Source organism: Sebastes umbrosus, chromosome 7 (genome assembly GCF_015220745.1).
Source record: "Sebastes umbrosus isolate fSebUmb1 chromosome 7, fSebUmb1.pri, whole genome shotgun sequence".
Lineage (NCBI taxonomy): Eukaryota > Metazoa > Chordata > Actinopteri > Perciformes > Sebastidae > Sebastes > Sebastes umbrosus.
The window spans coordinates 9501606-9521782 of NC_051275.1; the positions used below are offsets into that span (position 1 = coordinate 9501606).

Here is a 20177-nt window from a genome sequence, read left to right on the forward strand (position 1 = left end):
ATTGGAAAAAAAATAAAAGTTTCTTTAAAGAACTCACCATGATACATGATTTGAGAACTTTTATTTTGGTAGGTAAATGTGGCTGGTAGTTGGTGCACATCATTAGCCAGGAATTTGAAACCATCCCGAGAGGCATTTTGCCCTGAATCAGGCCTTGCAGACAGCCTTACCAACACGCTCAGTAAATGGTTAGTCTGGGTGTTCAGGCTGCAGAAGGTTCTGGTTTGGTAAAGAGAAATGCTTTACTGACATTTGAATGGGCGAGACTTCTTTGGAGAGATGTGCAGGGAAGTACGGGCTGCTGGAGAATAAAACTTCAAGGTATTTATTTGCAAAGAAGTTGGGCTTTAATCTGATGACCCAGGGCCATTTCTGAAGTGTCATACAGTTCCAATACTTATTAAATATACATGTCGTATGAGAGAGGGTTAGGTTTCAACCACCAAATTGTATTAATGGTGGCCACTTGCAGGATTTTTTTTTACAAACTTTCCTCAAAGCCTTCTGGAATTACATCTAGAAGGACTACTTTGGGATCTTTGGGACTATCATGATGAAACACCCTTCACAATAACTTGCTGGTACCTATCCATTCCAGTGCAATACGTCCAACATGCCTCTGTGTGAATACCCACATTGCCCCCTTGTGCCTCTCCTCACTCACACAACAAAGAAAACCAAAATCCATCCCACATTTCTATAAGCCTGGCCATTTGCAGACAGCCTCTCCCCATTGCTATCTGAGCAGTGACAGGAAAAAAAGAAATATAAAAATAGAGAAAGAAATCATGTCAAACATATCAAATGGTGAACTAAATGGATTGAGAGAGCTGGGGGAGGGCAGTGGTAGAGAAATGGCCTGACAATATGATTTCACAATTACAGTCATCACTCTGTGTGTGAGTGAGAGTGGATGTGAGACAGGCAGAGGGAGCAGGAGGAGAGAAAGCTGGTGGATAACAGAGAAACATGGAGAGGTTTGTAGACCGCCTGTGTCCATGTAGGAATGATTGCACGGTGAAGTCACTGTTGCGGGTGTCAACGCAACGCTGGCTGACCTGGGGCCTCATTTCTAAAACTCTAAATGTTTGCGTACGAACAAATGAGGAAATGTACGTACGCCAAAAAAAAATTCTGATATATAAAACCGTGCATACGTCTGCCAGCGCTTAATTTCCTTTTATAAATCCCAAATGGAAATGTGCGCACGTGAATCAGCCTCATATCCCGCCTTCGACACGCCCACATTCAGCTGTAAATGGTCGATGCAAATGTGTTCGGTCAATGCAAAATATGTTTCTGCATATAAATGATGATCAATGGATCTTTACGGTGAATTACAGTAACTACCTAGAGGAAGACCGAGAAAAGGATTTTTTCTGAGACCATTCGAGGTATTTGTTGGTCAGGTGGTCCCTGAACACTCGTTCCCTCACTCCTGTGATGGTTAAACAGCGCTGATGAAATATTGAGCAGAATTTGATTTGAGCTATGAAATGGCTTCTATCTTTTACAACTGAAAGGTGCTTATGTAATAGTTATGGCTCATTAGCACAAATAACACTGCGGGTGTGAATGTTGGATAAGTATGAAGTGAAATTAAATTTGTGAGAGGGAATCATTATACGTATAATTTAATTCACCACATCACCATCTGTGTCGACAATTTCCCCCACCTCCGTTATGTGCATATGGATGGGTCAAAGTTGGGATCCAGCCCTGTGTTGTGAATACACAATGGTTATAAATGAGGCACCTGGTGATTTGGTAGAATATGTATTGAGTGCATTTAAGGCTCAGAGTTTTTCAAGTCTATCCTAATACTATAATTGCATGCCATATATACAGTCAATTGAAAGAGTTAATGGTTGCTGTAATCATTCTTCCCATCCAAAACAGCTGTAAAGTGATCCCTTCAGAGCGACTGCACTGTAAAAGACGGGGGACAAAATCTACAGTCCTCCGCAAAAATACATCCTAAAGTTCAGCAGAAGCTAATTTGAGGCGTCGTCAGTCTGAGTTAGACTGGAAAATACTGTAACATACTCTGTATTCTAAGCATTACGGTCCAAGTAATCCTCGCAAAAGTGTATTTGTTTCTTCGACGAAAGACTCAGGAATGATGTTCTTTGCTTCCACTCTCCAATATTGAACAAATTTAAAAGGCCACATACCTACAAACCAGCATCTTGTTGTGTTATAGGTGAAAACTCATTTAGACTGTGAGGTTTTATAGCCCAGCAGGCTGTGTTCTCCTGCTGTCTCACAGCAGCATCTGATGCTAAGCCCCACACACACCTGGAGGGGATCATTTGATCTGGTACATGGTGGGAATATGCTAGTTAAAGTGGGCTCCTGTGTGTCTGTGTGTGTGTGTGTGTGTGCGTGTGTGTGTGTGTGTGTGTGTGAGATCAGGATCTGTTACAATGCAAAACTTGAACTTAATTAGAGATCCATGTGCACTCAGTGATGACAAACCACTATGAATTAACAAGTGACAGAAGAAAAACGGTGAGGTACGATAAGTGGCTCAATTCTACATGAAAAAGGGAGTTGACTGTTTGAGATCACACCGGATGTGATTCATTTATATACAGTACTGTAGAGCAAAATCATTTTTAAAGATTAAAAGGAAAAAGGTATTAAGGGCCTATCAGCCTTTATAACAGCAAAATCCCAGATTGAAATCAGTTCATTTCGACTGAATGGTGTTACTGTATGCCTCTGAGACCTTGTTGCAGTTGAATGAACTGTGCGTTTAGGAGCTCCTGGGTCTTCAATAATTACTGCCTGAATGTCTTGACAAAACAGCAGTGTTTAAATATGAAACCTTTCAGTTATCCAAGTTTAATTTTATGACACTTTACAACATCAATAGTCCTTTGAAACATTACAATATACTATAAAATCCCACCGAAGCAGAAGGCAGGGCTGGCTAACAGTTCAATAATTCACGCTGATGCGCTAATGTTAAATTTATATATAAATGAGCAGACATTAAACTACATTTTACGATGCGCCTTAACATGAAAGTCCATTGTGAAGTCAGAGAATGTGACTGTGTTGCAGAAAAAACTTTATTACCTTACTGCCTAAGTGCTAATTGGGCTATAAACTGTTATCCATCTCTATTTGCCATCACAATAAGGTAGTTCCATTTTCATTTGCCTTAATAGAACTCTGCTTGGAAAAAAAGCATCAAATGAATGGGTTGGTGCTTTAATGGACACACTGAGGTATTAGTCCCCTTGTGTGTGACTGTTTTAATCAAAGCTAAACCTGAGAGTTAGATTGACCATTTAATGGCATATGGCGCAGCATATGAACACAACATGACTCTCTTATTCTACAGACATGACTGTGTTCCTTTAAAACAGTTCGCCTGTTATCTCCTTTGTGTGTGTGTGTGTGTGTGTGTGTGTGTGTGTGTGTGTGTGTGTCTCTACCTGCAGGTCCTTCATGTCCCTCTCCAGGCGGAGTCTCTCAGAAGTTTCACTCTCAAGCATCTGGGAGGCCGACTCCCCGGTGTTCCGCTCATCAGCCAGCTCTGATGACAGCTCTGTGATCTGACGCAACATATAAACATACATATAAATACACAGTCACAGCAAGCATCAATATTGTTTATGCTGTATAAGATTGGACGATTTATTTAGTCAGAAATAGTGTATTTTTGTTCTAGGCCAAGTTTGGGGATCCATCACATATTCATATGCAAATGAGTTGATGCATAGGAGATCATCAGAGACGTGACAGATAAGACAGATTAGAAGTTTTTAAGCAACATCAACACATTCTCAGACCTGAAGCCTGTACTACGAAGCGACTTCAACATACCCAGAGTGTCTTCTTGTTATCTGGCTTAACTAACCCTAACAAACTAGATCCCGCTAAGCGGTCCTACGACGGTGGTTATCAACTTGGTAAATCAACCCAGGGTTTCTCAGTCTGGATATGAGTGCGTTCACATGCAGCATGTGACCAATCACAAACATGGACAAGTCTACTGACTTGCAGACAGACAGGCAGAGCCGCACATTTTTACAAAGGAAGAGTAAACTATATTAGACAAATACGAAGAAGTTAAACACATAATCCAGTCTAAAAGTAGGAAGGACAGCTGGAAAAAAACTCCCGATGTGTGAATGGGTAAATTAACAGATTTATTAACTTAACGGAACACTCATAAGTCAGATATAGTCGTCTAGACGGGGCAGTGATATTATAAATAGCTTTCAGAAGTTTAATGGACGAATAGACTACACTTCTTTATGCCCTTTGACAAGGTTGTGGCGTGCGTGACTTTTTCAGCCTTCTTTCAGCTGCGTGCCCGTCTCCCTGGGTGTGAAACGGACTTGAGAGCAAGTAAAAAAATAAATATAAGAATATAATTCAAAGCAGTAAGCACCCATACAGCCAGCTGTCCTTCCTGCATTTGTCAGTTTAAACTGTGTTGATTTCAGCCTGGATTATAACTTAAACTTCTTCGTATTTGTGTGATATCATCACACAATCTGCGTACCGAGCTCTGATTGGTCAGTAGGCCGTGCTTTTATACGAGTTGATCTCTTATCTGGAACATAACCTGCTCTGGAGCAGGTTAGCTGTTCAGCATCAGTTACCATGGCGATCTACCCCGGTAAGAAGTGATCCACTGTCGAAGGACGGAAAATCCTGAAGGGTTATTAACCCTGAAGTTACCTCGCTAACCCCAAATACTGTTTCATAGTACAGGCCTCAGAGCTCAACTCAATATTTACTTGGGGACAAACTGGCGTTGCCATGGATGCAGAAAAATATATCACATAGGATATCTGTTGTCCTCTATGGTCACCACCATTACATTCCCTTTAGTAACTTAACACCAGGGGTGCTTCACTTCATGTTGGGTCGGGTCATCCGAGGAGCGACGGCTCCTTTGAATTCTTTCATCTCATGTGTCTAACTTTTTTGAGAAAAGATTCATAATTCTTCATAACATTTTGCTTCGCTGACATGACCCAAATCCTCCCGTGTGCATGTGTCCCGTCTGTTTCTGTGCGTTTACCCGGCTCTCAAGGCGGTCGCTGTTGAGTCTCAGCTCGTTCCTCTCCTTCTCCACCTTCTCCAGCTTCTGCTTCAGCTGCTGGATCTCTTCCTGAGAGAGGAAAAGACAGAGAGGATGTCAATGGCAGACAGACATGTTTGTTTTGGATACAGCAGATGGAGTGAATTAATCAGCATATACATAAATTAATTATATTCATTCAAACCATGTTCTCATTTTTTGCATTAATTGTAGGGTGTTTTCCTTCATGTATAACCTCTGATATTTATCTGATATTTATGATGCAGTTCGATTGTAAAATATTATTATCAAACACATATTCATTGTGAAAATTTAAATTTAAAGTGGTAGAATGATGCCAGGCATCTCCATGGAAAATTATTACATAAAATTTTGGGGAAAATACTTGAATCTGGTCAAACTGAAAGACAGCCACCACAGACAAAACATGAAACGATGCTGACTTCTATGAGTCTATCACATATGTGTGTGTGGGTGGGTGTGTGAACTCACATCCTTGCCGCGGATCTGTTCCTCAGTGAGCTGCACCTCTATCAGAGGTCTGACGGTGGTGAAGAGCTTCCACCATGGCCAGCCTTTGACACCCTTATTCTTCTTTATGTTCTTCTGGATGCAGCGGATGGCCAGATCCTGGATCTGTCACACACACACAAACACAGATGCAACAATATCAGTAAAAGGAAAAACATAAGACTGAAAACAGCTGTAAAGATGATTCGTTGTTCTCAGAGTAGCATACTGCATTTACTACTGTAACCAAACAGGGCAGTGGGGGGGTCTCTCCTCCAAAGCACCTCAAAGACAAACATCGCTCTTTAAACACTTGCTCTGGCCGAATGCAAAAACTTCGACATTCAATGTATCCCTGGTTTGCAGAACCGTCCAATGCCAACATTTTTTCCTGGCGACTGGGCTGCCTGTAGTTCATTCTCAGCTAAAGGATAATAGGAGAATGCTGAAATCATGTTCTAGGACAACACAAGATTTTTCAGGGAAAATTAGTCAACTGTTTCAAGGTTTTCCGGGACACGTGGGAACCCTGAGTAAATTAAGAGCTTTGCTTTCAGGCTTCCTCTTCACCACGACAGTGAGTTGCTATGCCCGCAACGTATGCAAGACAACGAGACACTGAGCCAGTAAAGTAGTGAAACCCATGTAACAGGAAAATGATCATCAAATGAGATGCCAAAAATCAGAGACGTGGAGCAAATCTAGTGATTCAAGTGTACTGGAAAAGACAATCTGATCGCTGTTTGATTCAGACTCTCCAACACAGCTGCCATTTGTAGAATCAAACCAAGACAATCTTTTTTTCAAGACAGGAGATGCCTTCAAATCAGCAGTAGTTTCCTTTACTTTGGCATAAACGTGCATCTGGTTTGGCTGATGGCCGTATCTCAGACAGACTGCTAACGTTTCAAGCACAGATTAAACCATCAATGTTACACTGGCAGCTTGTTGAGGAGAGAGAGAGAGAATTCTTCCCCAAGTGCAGGTAATCTGGAGAGCCATTCATATCACACAATTGGGACAAATTGTTCTCTACAGTAAAGGCTGGCACGACTGAGAGGTCCTGATTACATTAGAAATGCTACTCATCAAAACAAATCAGGGTCTTTTTCAGACATGAAAACCAGAGATTTTTTATTTTACAAATGCTCATGTAAGTGGGAAAGTCAGTTTCCCTTTTCAGGTTATGAGATTAGGAATAACCCAGTTACAGACAGCTAGATTTCTGAGCAGAAACTGGTTTAAAAGCAGAAGACTGAAGGCAGGGGAAAGATCCATGTGGCAGGATGAAAGGAAAGATCAGCAGCTTTGAAGAGCAGCTTGAGAAACACTGATCTGGGGCCATTTCATTCTCATCTTCATCTGAACACTTTTACAAACTTCATGTCCGATTCCCACACTCCTCCTGACCGGGACAAGACCCTCAGCTTCCACTTATCTCATTTTCACTTGATTCAATTTGACTTTTATCAGAGAATAAATAATCTTGTCAAGCAGTTATTTACAGTAAACTTGTCAAATTATACTACTACCTTTCAGGGAGAGCTAAGAAGAAGCAAGTCTGCGAAGTCAGTAGAAGACAGGTTGTCAAAGGTTGCCATACTAACATCCACCTATTTAGAGAAAACTTAAAACTGGGCTATGAAAACAACACAGCAAATATTTGTCCTTTTCCTTTGGGTGTACTGGTTAAAGGCAAAGTCTTCACAGCGGGACAGTCCTATATTCAAGTTAACAATATAGTTGGACTTGAGGCAGATTGCTGCACCAGTATTAAGAAAAATGACATGATAACGAAAAAAAGGTTTGACTTAATATTATACGGAGTTGATATTTACTTACTAGTGTAAATTCTTCTGCTCTGCACATACAGCAGCTACTGTGCTTAGTGGCTTCCTGGAAGAGGGATCCTTCCTCTTTCATTCAGAGTGTTTACATGAACATAAGTAGCCGGGTTGCTAAGGTAATTGGAGAACGTGTTTACTACACTACGGTAACCTGGTTACTGTATTTTTACTGACTTATTGGAAGCATGGCTCACTTATTTTAACTGTATTAGTGTATAAAACGATGGATGGAATATTTTGAATAGAAAGATGCATATCACTCTCCTTTTATCTACCAGCTCTGCTGTTACTTCCCCTAAACGTTTACACACACATATACAGACGTAGGCAAAATTGTTGGTACTCTTCCGTTAAAGAAAGAAAAACCCACAAAGGTCACTGAAATAACTTGAAACTGAGAAAAGTAATAATAAATACAAATTTATTGAAAATTAACTAATGAAAATGAGACATTGCTTTTGAATTTTGGTTCAGCAGAATCATTTAAAAAAACAAACTAATGAAACTGGCCTGGACAAAAATGATGGTACTCTTAACTTAATATTTAGTTGCACAACCTTTTGAGGCAATCACTGCAATCAAGTGATTTCTGTAACTCTCAATGAGACTTCTGCACCTGTCGACAGGTATGTTGGCCCACTCCTCGTGAGCAAACTGCTCCAGCTGTCTCAGGTTTGAAGGGTGCCTTCTCCAGACTGCATGTTTCAGCTCCTTCCACAGATGTTCAATAGGATTTAGATCCGGGCTCATAGAAGGCCACTTCAGAATAGTCCAATGTTTAGTTCTTAGCCATTCTTGGGTGTTTTTAGATGTGTTTTGGGTCATTATCCTGTTTGAGGACCCATGACCTGCAACTGAGACCAAGCTTTCTGACACTGGGCAGCACATTTCGCTCCAGAATGCCTTGATAGTCTTGAGATTTCATTGCACCCTGCACAGATTCAAGACACCCTGTGCCAGATGCAACAAAGCAGCCCCATAACATAACCGAGCCTCCTCCATGTTTCACATTAGGTACAGTGTTCTTTTCTTTGGATGCTTCATTTTTGCGTCTGTGAACATAGAGCTGATGTGACTTGCCAAAAAGCTCCAGTTTTGTCTCATCTGTCCAAAGGACATTCTCCCAGAAGCTTTGTGGCTTGTCAATATGCATTTTGGCAAATTCCAGTCTCGCTTTTTTATGATTTGGTGTCCTCCTGGGTCGTCTTCCATTAAGTCCGCTTTGGCTCAAACAGTGACGGATGGTGCGATCTGACACTGATGTACCTTGACCTTGGAGTTCACCTCTAATCTCTTTGGAAGTTGTTCTGGGCTCTTTGGTTACCATTCGTATTATCCGTCTCTTCGATTTGTCATCAATTTTCCTCTTGCGGCCACGTCCAGGGAGGTAGGCTACAGTCCCATGGACCTTCAACTTCTGAATAATATGTGCAGCTGTAGTCACAGGAACATCAAGCTGCTTGGAGATGGTCTTATAGCCTTTACCTTTAACATGAAGGTCTATAATGTTCTTTCTGATCTCCTGAGACAACTCTCTCCTTAGCTTTCTGTGGTCCATGTTCAGTGTGGTACACACCATGATGCCAAACAGCACAGTGACTACTTTTCACCCTTTAAATAGGCAGACTGACTGATTACAAGTTTGAAGACACCTGTGATGCTATTTACAGGACACACCATAGTTTAATATGTCCCTATGGTCACATTATTTTCAATCTTTTCTAGGGCTACCACCATTTTTGTCTAGGCCAGTTTCATCAGTTTGTTTTTTAAAATGATTCTGTTGAACCACAATTCAAAAACAACAGCTGATTTTCATTAGTTAATTTTCAGTAAATTTTTATTTATTATTACTTTTGTCAGTTTCAAGTTATTTCAGTGACCATTGTGGGTTTTTCTCTCTTTAACGGAAGAGTACCAACAATTTTGCCTACGTCTGTATATATAGAGAAGAAAACATCAGTTTGGGTTTTTCCTTTAACCCCCATTTATTTATTGCAAAATAAACTTAATATGAAAACAAATGGTAGGCAGTTGATTTAGAGGCCAGTTTTAACTTTTTGCAGAGTCCCATTTATGTGCTGTGGCTGAGTGAGGCTGAGGTCAATGACGGTATCTGCCGTAACCCGTCCTCCTCACATGCGCACAAACTTATAGATTCTGCGCCCCACCCCCCCACCACCTATGTAGGGTGCAAACACTTGTAAACACAAACAGAAAATCCAAATATTACATTATATAAATAAACTTAAATGCGGCTCCTACATATATATATATATATTTATATCATATATATATTATATGATATTATTATATGATATTATATATAGATTTAAAGGTTAGAGAAGTGAGCTTGAGACCGGAAGGTCGCCGGTTCAATTCCCCGGATTGAACCCGGCAGGATAAATCTAGGTGGGGAAAGTGAAAAGCGCTTGCCCCTCCCTCATTACCACCACAGAGGTGCCCTTGAGCAAGGCACTTAACCCCAACCGCTCCAGTGGAGCTGCTCAGTGGCCAGCAGATCAGACTGTGGTTGTACTGGGCAGCTTCTAGGTGTGAATGTGACCAGGGCGTTCCTGAAAAAGAGAGCATTGCTCTCAGTGAACCTCCCCCTGAATAAATAAAGTTAAATATATATATATGTATATGTACATATATGGAAACGCAGTGTTACGGTATGCTGTGTGAGCCCCGACAAGCTCTAATATGCTACCTCTCTGCATGCTCGGCCTACTTACACTTGTAGTACCAATAATGGGGGCAGTTTGTGTGTTTGGTTACATTTGAATGCATCTGATTATGACTCACTAGCAGCAGGTAAAACCCTCCCATTGTCTGCTAATCTCTCATTAACACCTTCTACATGAATAATATGAATACAAAGTTTGGGTATGCACTGTGGCAGAAGTAAACAGTGGTCACCTTAAATGATAGAAGAAGAAATTGTAATGATGGGTGCATCCTCCACTGCCCTCTACCTCTCCTTTACACCTGGCACCTAGGAGGCCATTACACACACACACACACACACACACACACACACACACACACATACACATCAAGCAGCAGCGTCTGCCTGAGCCCACCTGTTCCCCGTTGGGGGGGATGGGAGTGTGTGTATGTGAGTGTGGGGGGGGTTTCTGTCTTTAGGCAACTATTTAATTAGGCTCAGTGTTGGTTGGCTGGCAGTGGAATCCCCCATGCTCCTCCACTCTCAACTGTTCCCCATGAATGTCAAAGAGATAGAGAGAGGAGAGGCAGACTGCAGGGCTTCAAAGCAGCCAGCGGATCTCTTCTATTTGTCTATTCCCCCATGGCGAGGCACAGTCTCTCTTTCTCCAGCTTCCCTTCCTTTCTCCCATTTCTCATCCTCATCCTCATCCTCCCTCTCACTTATTTCCCGGAGTGCTTTGAAACGCTGCTCACCCATACCGGGAGAGAGAAGTTGGAAAGAAATGGGAGACGTTCCCCAGAGCAGGAATAATATAGACGAGATGGAGGAACTAAGTCATTGATTTTGTGTTGTGGCAATATAAAGAGGGCCTGAGCAAATTTACATCTGCCTTTCTGGGTAATAAGGACGTTTATCAATGACAAAACTACGAGTTAGAACAAAACAAATTAAAGTTCTACTCCAAACGTGAGAATGCCAAGGGAGAGATGAGAGAAAATTTGAAATCTGCGTTTCACTAGCTGTTATAACAATATAACAGCTGTTATAACAATATAACAGCTGTTAATAACAATATAACAGCTGTTAATAACAATGCATTAACGCAAATTAGTTTTAACGCCACAAATTTCTTTAACACATTAACGCATCTTGCAATTTTCAGGTTGTAGCAAGCTACAGTGAAGATACTGACATCATATGAAACTAAAAAACCTAAAGAATCCATTGATACCAACCATGTCATACTAGCTTGTCGCGAAGGAGGCTAAATAACGCTCAAAACTTACGCTACAGTTTGGCGAGGAAAAACTGGCATGGCCATTTTCAAAGGGGTCCCTTGACCTCTGACCTCAAGATATGTGAATGAAAATGGGTTCTATGGGTACCCACGAGTCTCCCCTTTACAGACATGCCCACTTTAGGATAATCACATGCAGTTTGGGGAAAGTCATAGTCAAGTCAGCACACTGACACACTGACAGCTGTTTTTTGCTTTTGGATGTCATACATTCTATCAATCTGAAAATAAATCATTCCTCTTTTTGCTTGGGACCCCCTGGAACCCACTGAGACCCCCTCAAGGACTCCACTTTGGAAACCACTGTTCTAGACCATTTATGTATTTGCGTTATATAACTTTGTCCATTTTACTTAGATGAAAACAAAGTCTTGTCAAAGCTTCGGTCTGTTTGCAATATTAAAGGCTGCAAATATCGTATTTTTTCCGTGTGATGTTTTTTTTTGGGTGACAGTAGTGATTTCACTAGCCTCATAAAAGTTGCTTCATTATCGCTCTGTGACGAACAAAGAGACATCTTAACACCTCATCGTCAAACAATTCCTCAGTGTCTTTCACGCCTTCTATTTACAGCTTTTCACCCCGCCCCCCCAAAAAAAACATCAACACAAGGATTTGTTTCCTCTTTTCTGTCTGAGACTCCTGCCTGAATCCCTACAAAATGTACATTAGCAAATAGTTGCTTACAACAGTCACAAACTCCATCCAAACTTCATCAATTACATGAGATTACTATTTCCCCCCAAGAGATGAGGTTCAAACTGCGTCCTCCTGGGGAGACAGAGTAGTGAAGTGAAACCCAAATGCCCTTGAAAAAGTAATTTTAGTTGGCAGGCCTGAGCCCAATGCAGGAAGAAAGAATAAACTGAAATGGTAATAAAAGGCGGACAGGGATCCAAAGCTTAATCTCTAGCTAGTCACTCACACACACCCACATCCACACACACACACATTTACTACATATACAAAAACTGTGCACCAAATGAACTGTGTGCTCACATGAGAAAAAACTTCCACAAGCAACATCAAAACTTCTGTGAAGTAACACACACACACACAGAAAGTCAACAGATCCCCACTGGCATCAAGAGTCAGTCAGCGCACGGCAGCAATGTTTTCAACTTGTCAGACTCACTCTGGTGGAACAACACACACACACATACACACACACACACACACGCACACAATAACAAATAAGAAAATGACAAAGTCCTTTACAGGGGCAACTTGTGAAGCACCAAAAGAGCTCATTTGGCTTCTCCTTGGGTTTGAACATGTTTCATTTCAGTCAGGCTGAAACGCCATGAGGGTCTTTAGAAAACACATGAACACAGGATAAAGCACTCGCCCACCTACAGAAGGGACCAGAGATCATAGCCTGACAACTTTTCCTTCCAGCTTGACCTCGAACAGAGTTGGCATTGATTGTGTGTGGGAAGCCAGTGTGGGATCGTGTCCTTGTCGCTGCATTACTGTTTCAAACTCAAGTTTACATTTGCATAACGCAGCATATTTGCCCACTCCCATTTTCATAACAGTATTAAATACTTGACAAATCTCTCTTTAAGGACTATTTTGAAAAGATAAAAAAAAAAATGTGTGACTAATTTGCGATTCAATATTTGAATTGACTGACAGCCCTACTCCTAATGTTTGAAATGAGTTCTTCATCAAGTATGCCTAGAAAAATGGTTTTAAACTGCAGTAAAAATGAGGCTACAAAGATGTACTGTAGCATGGCAGAGCCTTCAGATATGTTGAAGTGATCCTATACCACTATATGCAGCAGCCTTACCTTCCTCTTCTTGAAGGCCTGTCTGGACAGGTATCCCCTGCAGGCAGCCTGGAACAGAGAGATGTTCCTCCTGGTCTGAACGTCTCGTTGCTCCTCCAGCCGGGACAGAGTCCCCGCTCTGAAGAACACCTGCAGGATGAGAGGAGGACAGTTCAGGCAAAGTCAGGACACATGGGAAGTAGAGTTCACACATATTGTGGCCACATACAACTGCAAACTTTTTTTTTCCAATTACAGAAAATCTTAACTTGAAGACGTCAAACTGTATTTTAAGTGGGTTGAAATCCACTCCGAAGAATGACTATTTTTTAAGGGATGTGCTAAGCTCCATGTTGATATGATCAGATTTGAAGAAAATGGAATTTGTAAGAGCTGCACAGATACATGTCACGTTGGATTAGAAATCGTCCTCTTTGGCACACAGACAAAATCAGTATATGGACCTCTGCCCGAATAACAGAGCGCTTATAAATGGAAACATGCCAACCCTGCATTTAACAATTTCACAGAGAAGTCAATATCAAGTCACTTTCATGTATTAACGAGTGGGAATACAACTGCTTCTGAATTCCATCACTTTATATTCTTTATGCATTTACCGCGTTCAACCAAGTCGTTCATTTCTCTTGCACGTCACTGACCTGTGACATGCAACTGTCATACTGTAACACACATGGGCCGTTTGAAGCGGGTCAGTTGATGCCCAAAGCTCAAACTAAACGTGTCGTGCAGACAGAAGAAGTAGTCAGGATGTGCCGATGCAGGAAGCAAATGAGATAAAATTGCGGCTCTTTTGAAGTTGACGTGCATCGACACTGAGAAATTAGACGGCGGTGTATCTTGACGGGTTATCCAAGACGCCACCCATGTGTTGACTTACTGTACATGGGAAACAAAGGGTGTGGGTGTTTTGACATTTTCAGCTTGCCCCTGTGCTCTCAAGCTCCGGCACCGAATACTAGATTACTCCCTGAACCGCACCAGACTCCGGTAGCACTTTGTCTACTGCCGCCCAGCGTGATCAACACTTCGGCTGACAGCGCTGTCGAAGCCGAAGCAGGGAAAGACGCTCTGTAGTGTGTTAACATTTGAACTGCATGTATTTCAATGGAAGGATGAGACTCCGTTGTGTTCTGACAGGGCTGAGGGGAGCGCTGCAGCTTGGCTGTGTTTTTTGTGTCACAAAGAGCAAAGCTAAATCATATGAAAAATAGTTCAATTTTTTTGATGAGATGCCACACAGATCCTGTGTAGAATGGCATCCAATAAGTGTCAAGGGCTCCGCAGTGTCGATGTCCGGTGTTTAATGTGACATCACATTGGAGCCAACTGCAGACCTGTTCGTGCTGGCAGGAGGCCATCGTTCAATCCAATCCTGCTAAATATACCAACGAAAAATGTAGCAGATTTGTCTTTTTGCTATGTGTTGTGTTCATTTTACAAACAGCTGCTCACTGCTCATGTTACTTGGTAATTTTTCCCGTGTCCAGAGCAACTATCTCAGTGATTTTCCTAGCCTGATCGTTATAGTCTCGTCCAGAAACATCCCCTGTGTCTTTCATCTGCTTTGCTGATGATTTGGGGCAGCAGTCGTGCTACTTCCTGAATGCCAATGAGTGCACAATTTCTTTTTTGACTGTAAAGAGTCACGACGGGCTGACACTGGGCCAACTCTAACTCCTTCTAGATAATTTGTGTCTGGGGACAGACACTGCTCTGTTCCTCGGCCCTAAATTAGCTGGCAGCTCTTTGTGGAAGTAGATTCATTAAGCGGAGTTTGAGTGACGCTTTGTCCTTCAGAGGATGTGACTGTTCCTAACTGTGACTGTAATTTTCAAATTCCCGTCTGCTCTCTTTTGTAGATAAGCAATATGAAAATGCACTAAATTCAGGTGAAAAAGAACCTCACTTTAAGTCTTATTTTGATGAAAGAGGTTTGTTAATTGTAGGAATGTTGCCCAACCTGAAAGTGAAAGCAGTTCTCTCTTGATTTAACTACAAAATGTTGGTACATTTTTATTTATATTTTGCTCTAGGAGATGCACTGTGAATAAGGACCAGTCTTATTTAGATGCAACAAGATTTGTACATTAGTAGGAATTTAGCACAACATGCGAGTGAAAGCAGTGCTCTGTTAACTTAAATGTGAAAGTGCAATAAAAATATGTTGTCCTTAAAATCAATGAATAATCGTGATGAATAATCGTGATCTCAATATTGATCGAAATAATCGTGATTATCATTTTGGCTATAATCATGCAGCCCTAACTGAAAGCTGGTATCAAATGCTGTTAGATTTGAAATAATGTTTAGTAATAATGTCTACCATCAAATTCATGATTTAAATGAAAGTTTTGGTGATTTTAAATTTTTTATATTATTATATAATTTATATATTATTTTTTAATATTTATTTTAATTTCCTTTCATTTTGTGCAGCTTCTTGTATTTAGACATTTATTTAAAAAATGCATATTATGGAGAAAGGTATCCAAAAAAAGCATTGTCAGAATGGAAATTCATTCTTTAATTAAGTTAATGAAATTACGGTGCTGTACTGGCACTAGTTTCTAAAAATTTCAAATGATACCCAGGCGTAAGGAGGTTGGGTATGTTGTTGTGTAATTATGGCTGGTGAAGAAGAAGCGACTGCCGTGGGCAGGTGATGTCAAACAAGCCTGGGAGGAGATAGTAACACATCTGGGTAACATGAAGTGCTGTGCTCCTTGGAGACCCATTTGTCAGTGTGGGGATGGTTTAATGACATCAGGCAGAGAGCCACATACAAGTTGGCAGTGAACCACAGGGGCAGTTTGGCAGTGAGAGGTGGATCATCTGCCAGCCACCTGCACAGTCCTGACTTCACGTGCCGTCATGGGTGACACTCTTATTTTGGATGATAATCATTCCCACAACAAAAACTAAGGTACACAACGTTGTGTGTCCTTCTTTCCAGTTTGAGAGATTAGTGGCAAGATAACAAGTTTACTGAAGGACAGCCATATACTGTAACTTTTGGAAATAGCATTAATTCTGTGATGTTAATACTTCTTTCACCACTTTCAACCAACATACTTACAATGACAGTAAATCATTTTCATATTGTTGACTCTATTTTAATAAGTACACTTAGTTTCCCAGCCCAACTTGGCAGGCGCCTATTGTAGGAGACGATGTGACTGATGCACGAGTAATGTAATGCCAGTGTATTAATCATATGTTAGTCGCCACTTTCATGCAGCTCATTTATTCATTATTCAAAATGATTCCCACACTGCATGAGGTACACCGCATAATTAGATAGTAAGTGGCCCAGTGTGTGGGTTGGTTGGACCTGTGCTTGTCTCATCTGCCAGTAAAAATACTGTGAAACAAGAGGCATTAGTAATATATTAGTAATACGAGCAACACAGAACAAAAAAAGTTCTGAGTTGAAACTTTTTTTCTGAACTGGGTAAAAGTATAGACTGACACGCACCGACACTAAAGCAAGGTTAAACTCCCAGCTATATCTGCCAAGAAACTTCTCTAATTGACAGCTCAAGGCACTCGCTGTTCTTTATTCCACAGACATTCACAGATCTAATTAACAAAACCATCAGCCTGTCTTTTTTTCCCTGTGATTAGCTGATTTTTTTTTTTTTTTTATCTCAAAGAGTTGGAGTCTGGCAGTGTCTGACTGCTGCTTGGCAAGGGTTACAGATACAGAGAGCCTCGACGATCAGCTCCTCCCCATAAAAAGAAGAGACAGCAGCAGGACTACTGAAGGTGAGAATGGAAGTGTGAAGACGCAAAAAAAAAAAAGCAGCACTGACTTCTCGATGCCCGCCACATCTTTTTACTAGAAAGGCAGGTGAGTGGAATGGTAAAACACTTTCTAATTGTCTAATGGAGAGTGTCACAGAGTGAAAAGACATCGGGACTTTGAAGAAAAGACTCCTTGACGACAACACCAAAGATTCAGGACCGGCATGCTTTTGCCTGATTTGATGTGACAGTTTTCAGGGCTTCCTGCAATGAACTGGCAACTGCCCCCCCCAAGTAATAACGACAAAAGAGAGTGTTGTTTTCTGAAAAGAAAAGGTGTTCCTGCAGGCTACGACTGTTGCCGGTGCGGAGGCATAATAAAACATCTGTGCAGGAAGTGTTGGCTTTCACTGACAGTATCTTATCACAGAACGTACAGTAAAGGCAGCAGATATGATTAGATACGAATGGTATGCCATGAATTAGTATTGTGGAGGAAGTGTTGAGTTTGCGATAGCAGCAAACTGCATTAACAGAAAATGAAAAGCACAGCAGCACAGAAAACTGGGAGATGTCTTTTGAACATATCATAGAAATATACTTATAGTAACAAGGCCTTTCTCTACTATACACCAATTTAATAAAGGCCCCGGCCACGATTGGAGAAGTTACAGTGTTATGGTAACGGCCCTTGGATGAATAATGAGATGGAAAGTGTGCAGGTGCATCAATATGACTCCACTCACTCTGCTCAGCCCCATGTGGTAGCTGCTCTTCTCCAGCTCCAAGGACTCCAGCAACTCCTCCACTGCCTGCAAAACCAGCAAGAACAAACAGTCAGAAGACACATAAATAAAAACAACTCCGCTTTGTTCCGGGCCTTACCTTACCTCTAAGAGATCACATGACCCGGTTGCCAAAAGGATGCTAGCTCGGTGTTATAGCAACAAACAGTATTCCCCCTTCGCACCAGCTAACAAACACACACACACACACACCTCCCCGTGGTCTGCCTCGAGGGACAAAACGAGTCAGACAGAGAAGCTTCTCAGGTGCCTTTTCTGTCAGGTTTCATCCATCGTGTCATTTCAACCTTTTAGAAGACAAACTGCAGACTGTGTGGGTGTTGGGGCTCAACTCAGGAGGGTTGATGCTGGGATTACGGATCTCAATATCGGAATTATATTCGTTAAAACTGGGCTACAGAGGAAAAAGACTAACCCTAACTTCCCATGGGGGGGCTCTTGATGCTACAATAAATTATATTCCACAATGGAATGTGTTGAATATGGCTATTCTCGGAGCGTAAGAGCTACAAATGTAAAGTTTGTCATGGGGGTGGTGCTCCAGGAAAGGCCAAGGGACATTTAAATTACAGAATCATTCTTTAGATTTAGCTGAGTTGGCATTACCTGTGGTATAGTGGTAATAGCAACTGTGTATAAATAATACAAGTCACCTTGAGGTGCTGCTGTGTCAGAAATGCAACAGAAGAAGAGAAACTGCTTTTGTCTTCCTCACCACATTCGGTACAAAAATTATCAAAAATGTATCACAGCATGAACATGTTAAGAATCCCATGAACTGGGCATGTGTAACTACAGTACAGCTACCTGCTGGCAAACAGTGTATCTTCAGGGTTGCTGTAATGCTGCACTATAGTGGTTGTCAATAAAAAGGCATCACCATTATTTTACAATCCACCCTCTGTGCCTGTCCTATCAAGTCAAACTAGCATTCTTTTGATAACTTATAGGCTGTTGATTTACACTTCTGGGTGTGGTTTTGTCCATCGTTTCTATTTGTTATGTAAAACTAATGAACTGGGAATACGCAGAAATAAAGAAAGAAAGAAAGAAATCAGAAAGAGAAGGTTGCTCCAGACTTCAGCTGCGTTCCAAATCACATACTTTTTCTTATTACTTTTAGTACATACTACAGCTGCCCTTACAAAGTACGTACTGTTGCATGCAGTATGCATACAATTGGGACATACTACTTCTTCATAACATTGTGCCACGAACTTTGACCCTCTTGCTCATATATCTGCTGTGCAGAGGATTGTGGGTCAGAATATCCAGAAAAGCATGCTGGACTGCAAAATGTGACCGGATGTAGTAGGACATCCTGGTATTTTTGGAATACTGCATACTACATAGGCCTACTATGTAATGGGACATACTAAATACCTTTCTTGCATACTAAATAGTATGGTAGTATGGGTATTGGAGAGCACAGTTCATTGTAGTGATGTCATAGCGTTCCCAGATCTCAGCAATCAACTTGGTGAGTATAATGTTATTACTGATGGGAATGATGAACAAACTAGAGGTCGACTGAGAGTGGATTTTTAAAGGGTGATAAAAAAACGATAGTTTGGAGAGGGAAAAAGGCGATATAAAATTACCTTGATGTAGTCTACATTAAGAAACGCAATATAAAGTCTCTCGAGTGCCAGTGCTTCCCCTCAACCTTGACTTTGTGTATGGCGTGTATGGAGGTTCACAGCCATCGGCCACTATCGAAGGCCAGTTCCACCAATAACGATGGTTTATAAAACATCCTATCGGTGCCGATTAATAGGCCAAACTGATTAATCGGTCGACCTCTAGAACAAACGAAAATACAATCCAAGTAGTAATAATCCAGAATTATCTTTTAGGACTGCTCACTTAATTTCTAATGTCCCACTACAACATGGAAATAAATCGCATTTAGAATCTAATGATACCATTTCATGGCAACCTGTCAATAGGAGTCTGAGATATTTTGTAAGTGTTCTAGAGGAAAGCTCATGGAGTGTCCAAGTGGAAAGGATTTGTGTTTTGGGAGGCATGAATGTGCTCAGGACATTTTATGGCATTCTGCCCAACAGACTTTGATATTAATGTGTACAAGTTAAAATGTTGTTCTGATGGTGCCACTAAGGAAAGGTCAGGGGGTCAGAAACATCATTAAGAGGGGAAACTCCACCAGTTTGAAATGTCAGAGTCATTTAACAGAAAGCCTGCATTACAAAAAACATTGATCTCTACCAGACAGGCTAACACGTTCTCATCACATACCGCTGCTTTGTCATATCCCTCGCTGTCACTTTAGGTTCAGGCAACAAAATCACTATAGGTAGGTTTAGGAAAGAACTATACGGTTGGGCTTATAACTATTACGTTTGCACAGTGAAAATGAAACTGAACGTTGTGAACACGGGACACAAATGAAAAGCTGATTGGAACGTGAAA

The 20177-nt window shown here is 41.2% G+C and overlaps 1 protein-coding gene across 19 annotated transcripts in view; it reads right to left on the reverse strand.

Moving 5' to 3' along the window:
* Positions 1-20177, reverse strand: part of myo18ab (myosin XVIIIAb) — a 142326-nt gene that overhangs the window by 47415 nt on the left and 74734 nt on the right. For all 19 annotated transcript variants that reach the window (XM_037775588.1, XM_037775587.1, XM_037775585.1 and 16 more), the window contains 5 exons: positions 17685-17750; positions 13192-13320; positions 5561-5704; positions 5048-5137; positions 3447-3566 (listed from right to left, as the gene is read on the reverse strand). In XM_037775588.1, the coding sequence (XP_037631516.1) occupies positions 3447-3566; positions 5048-5137; positions 5561-5704; positions 13192-13320; positions 17685-17750 (549 nt within the window). The remainder of the gene's footprint in view (positions 1-3446; positions 3567-5047; positions 5138-5560; positions 5705-13191; positions 13321-17684; positions 17751-20177) is intronic.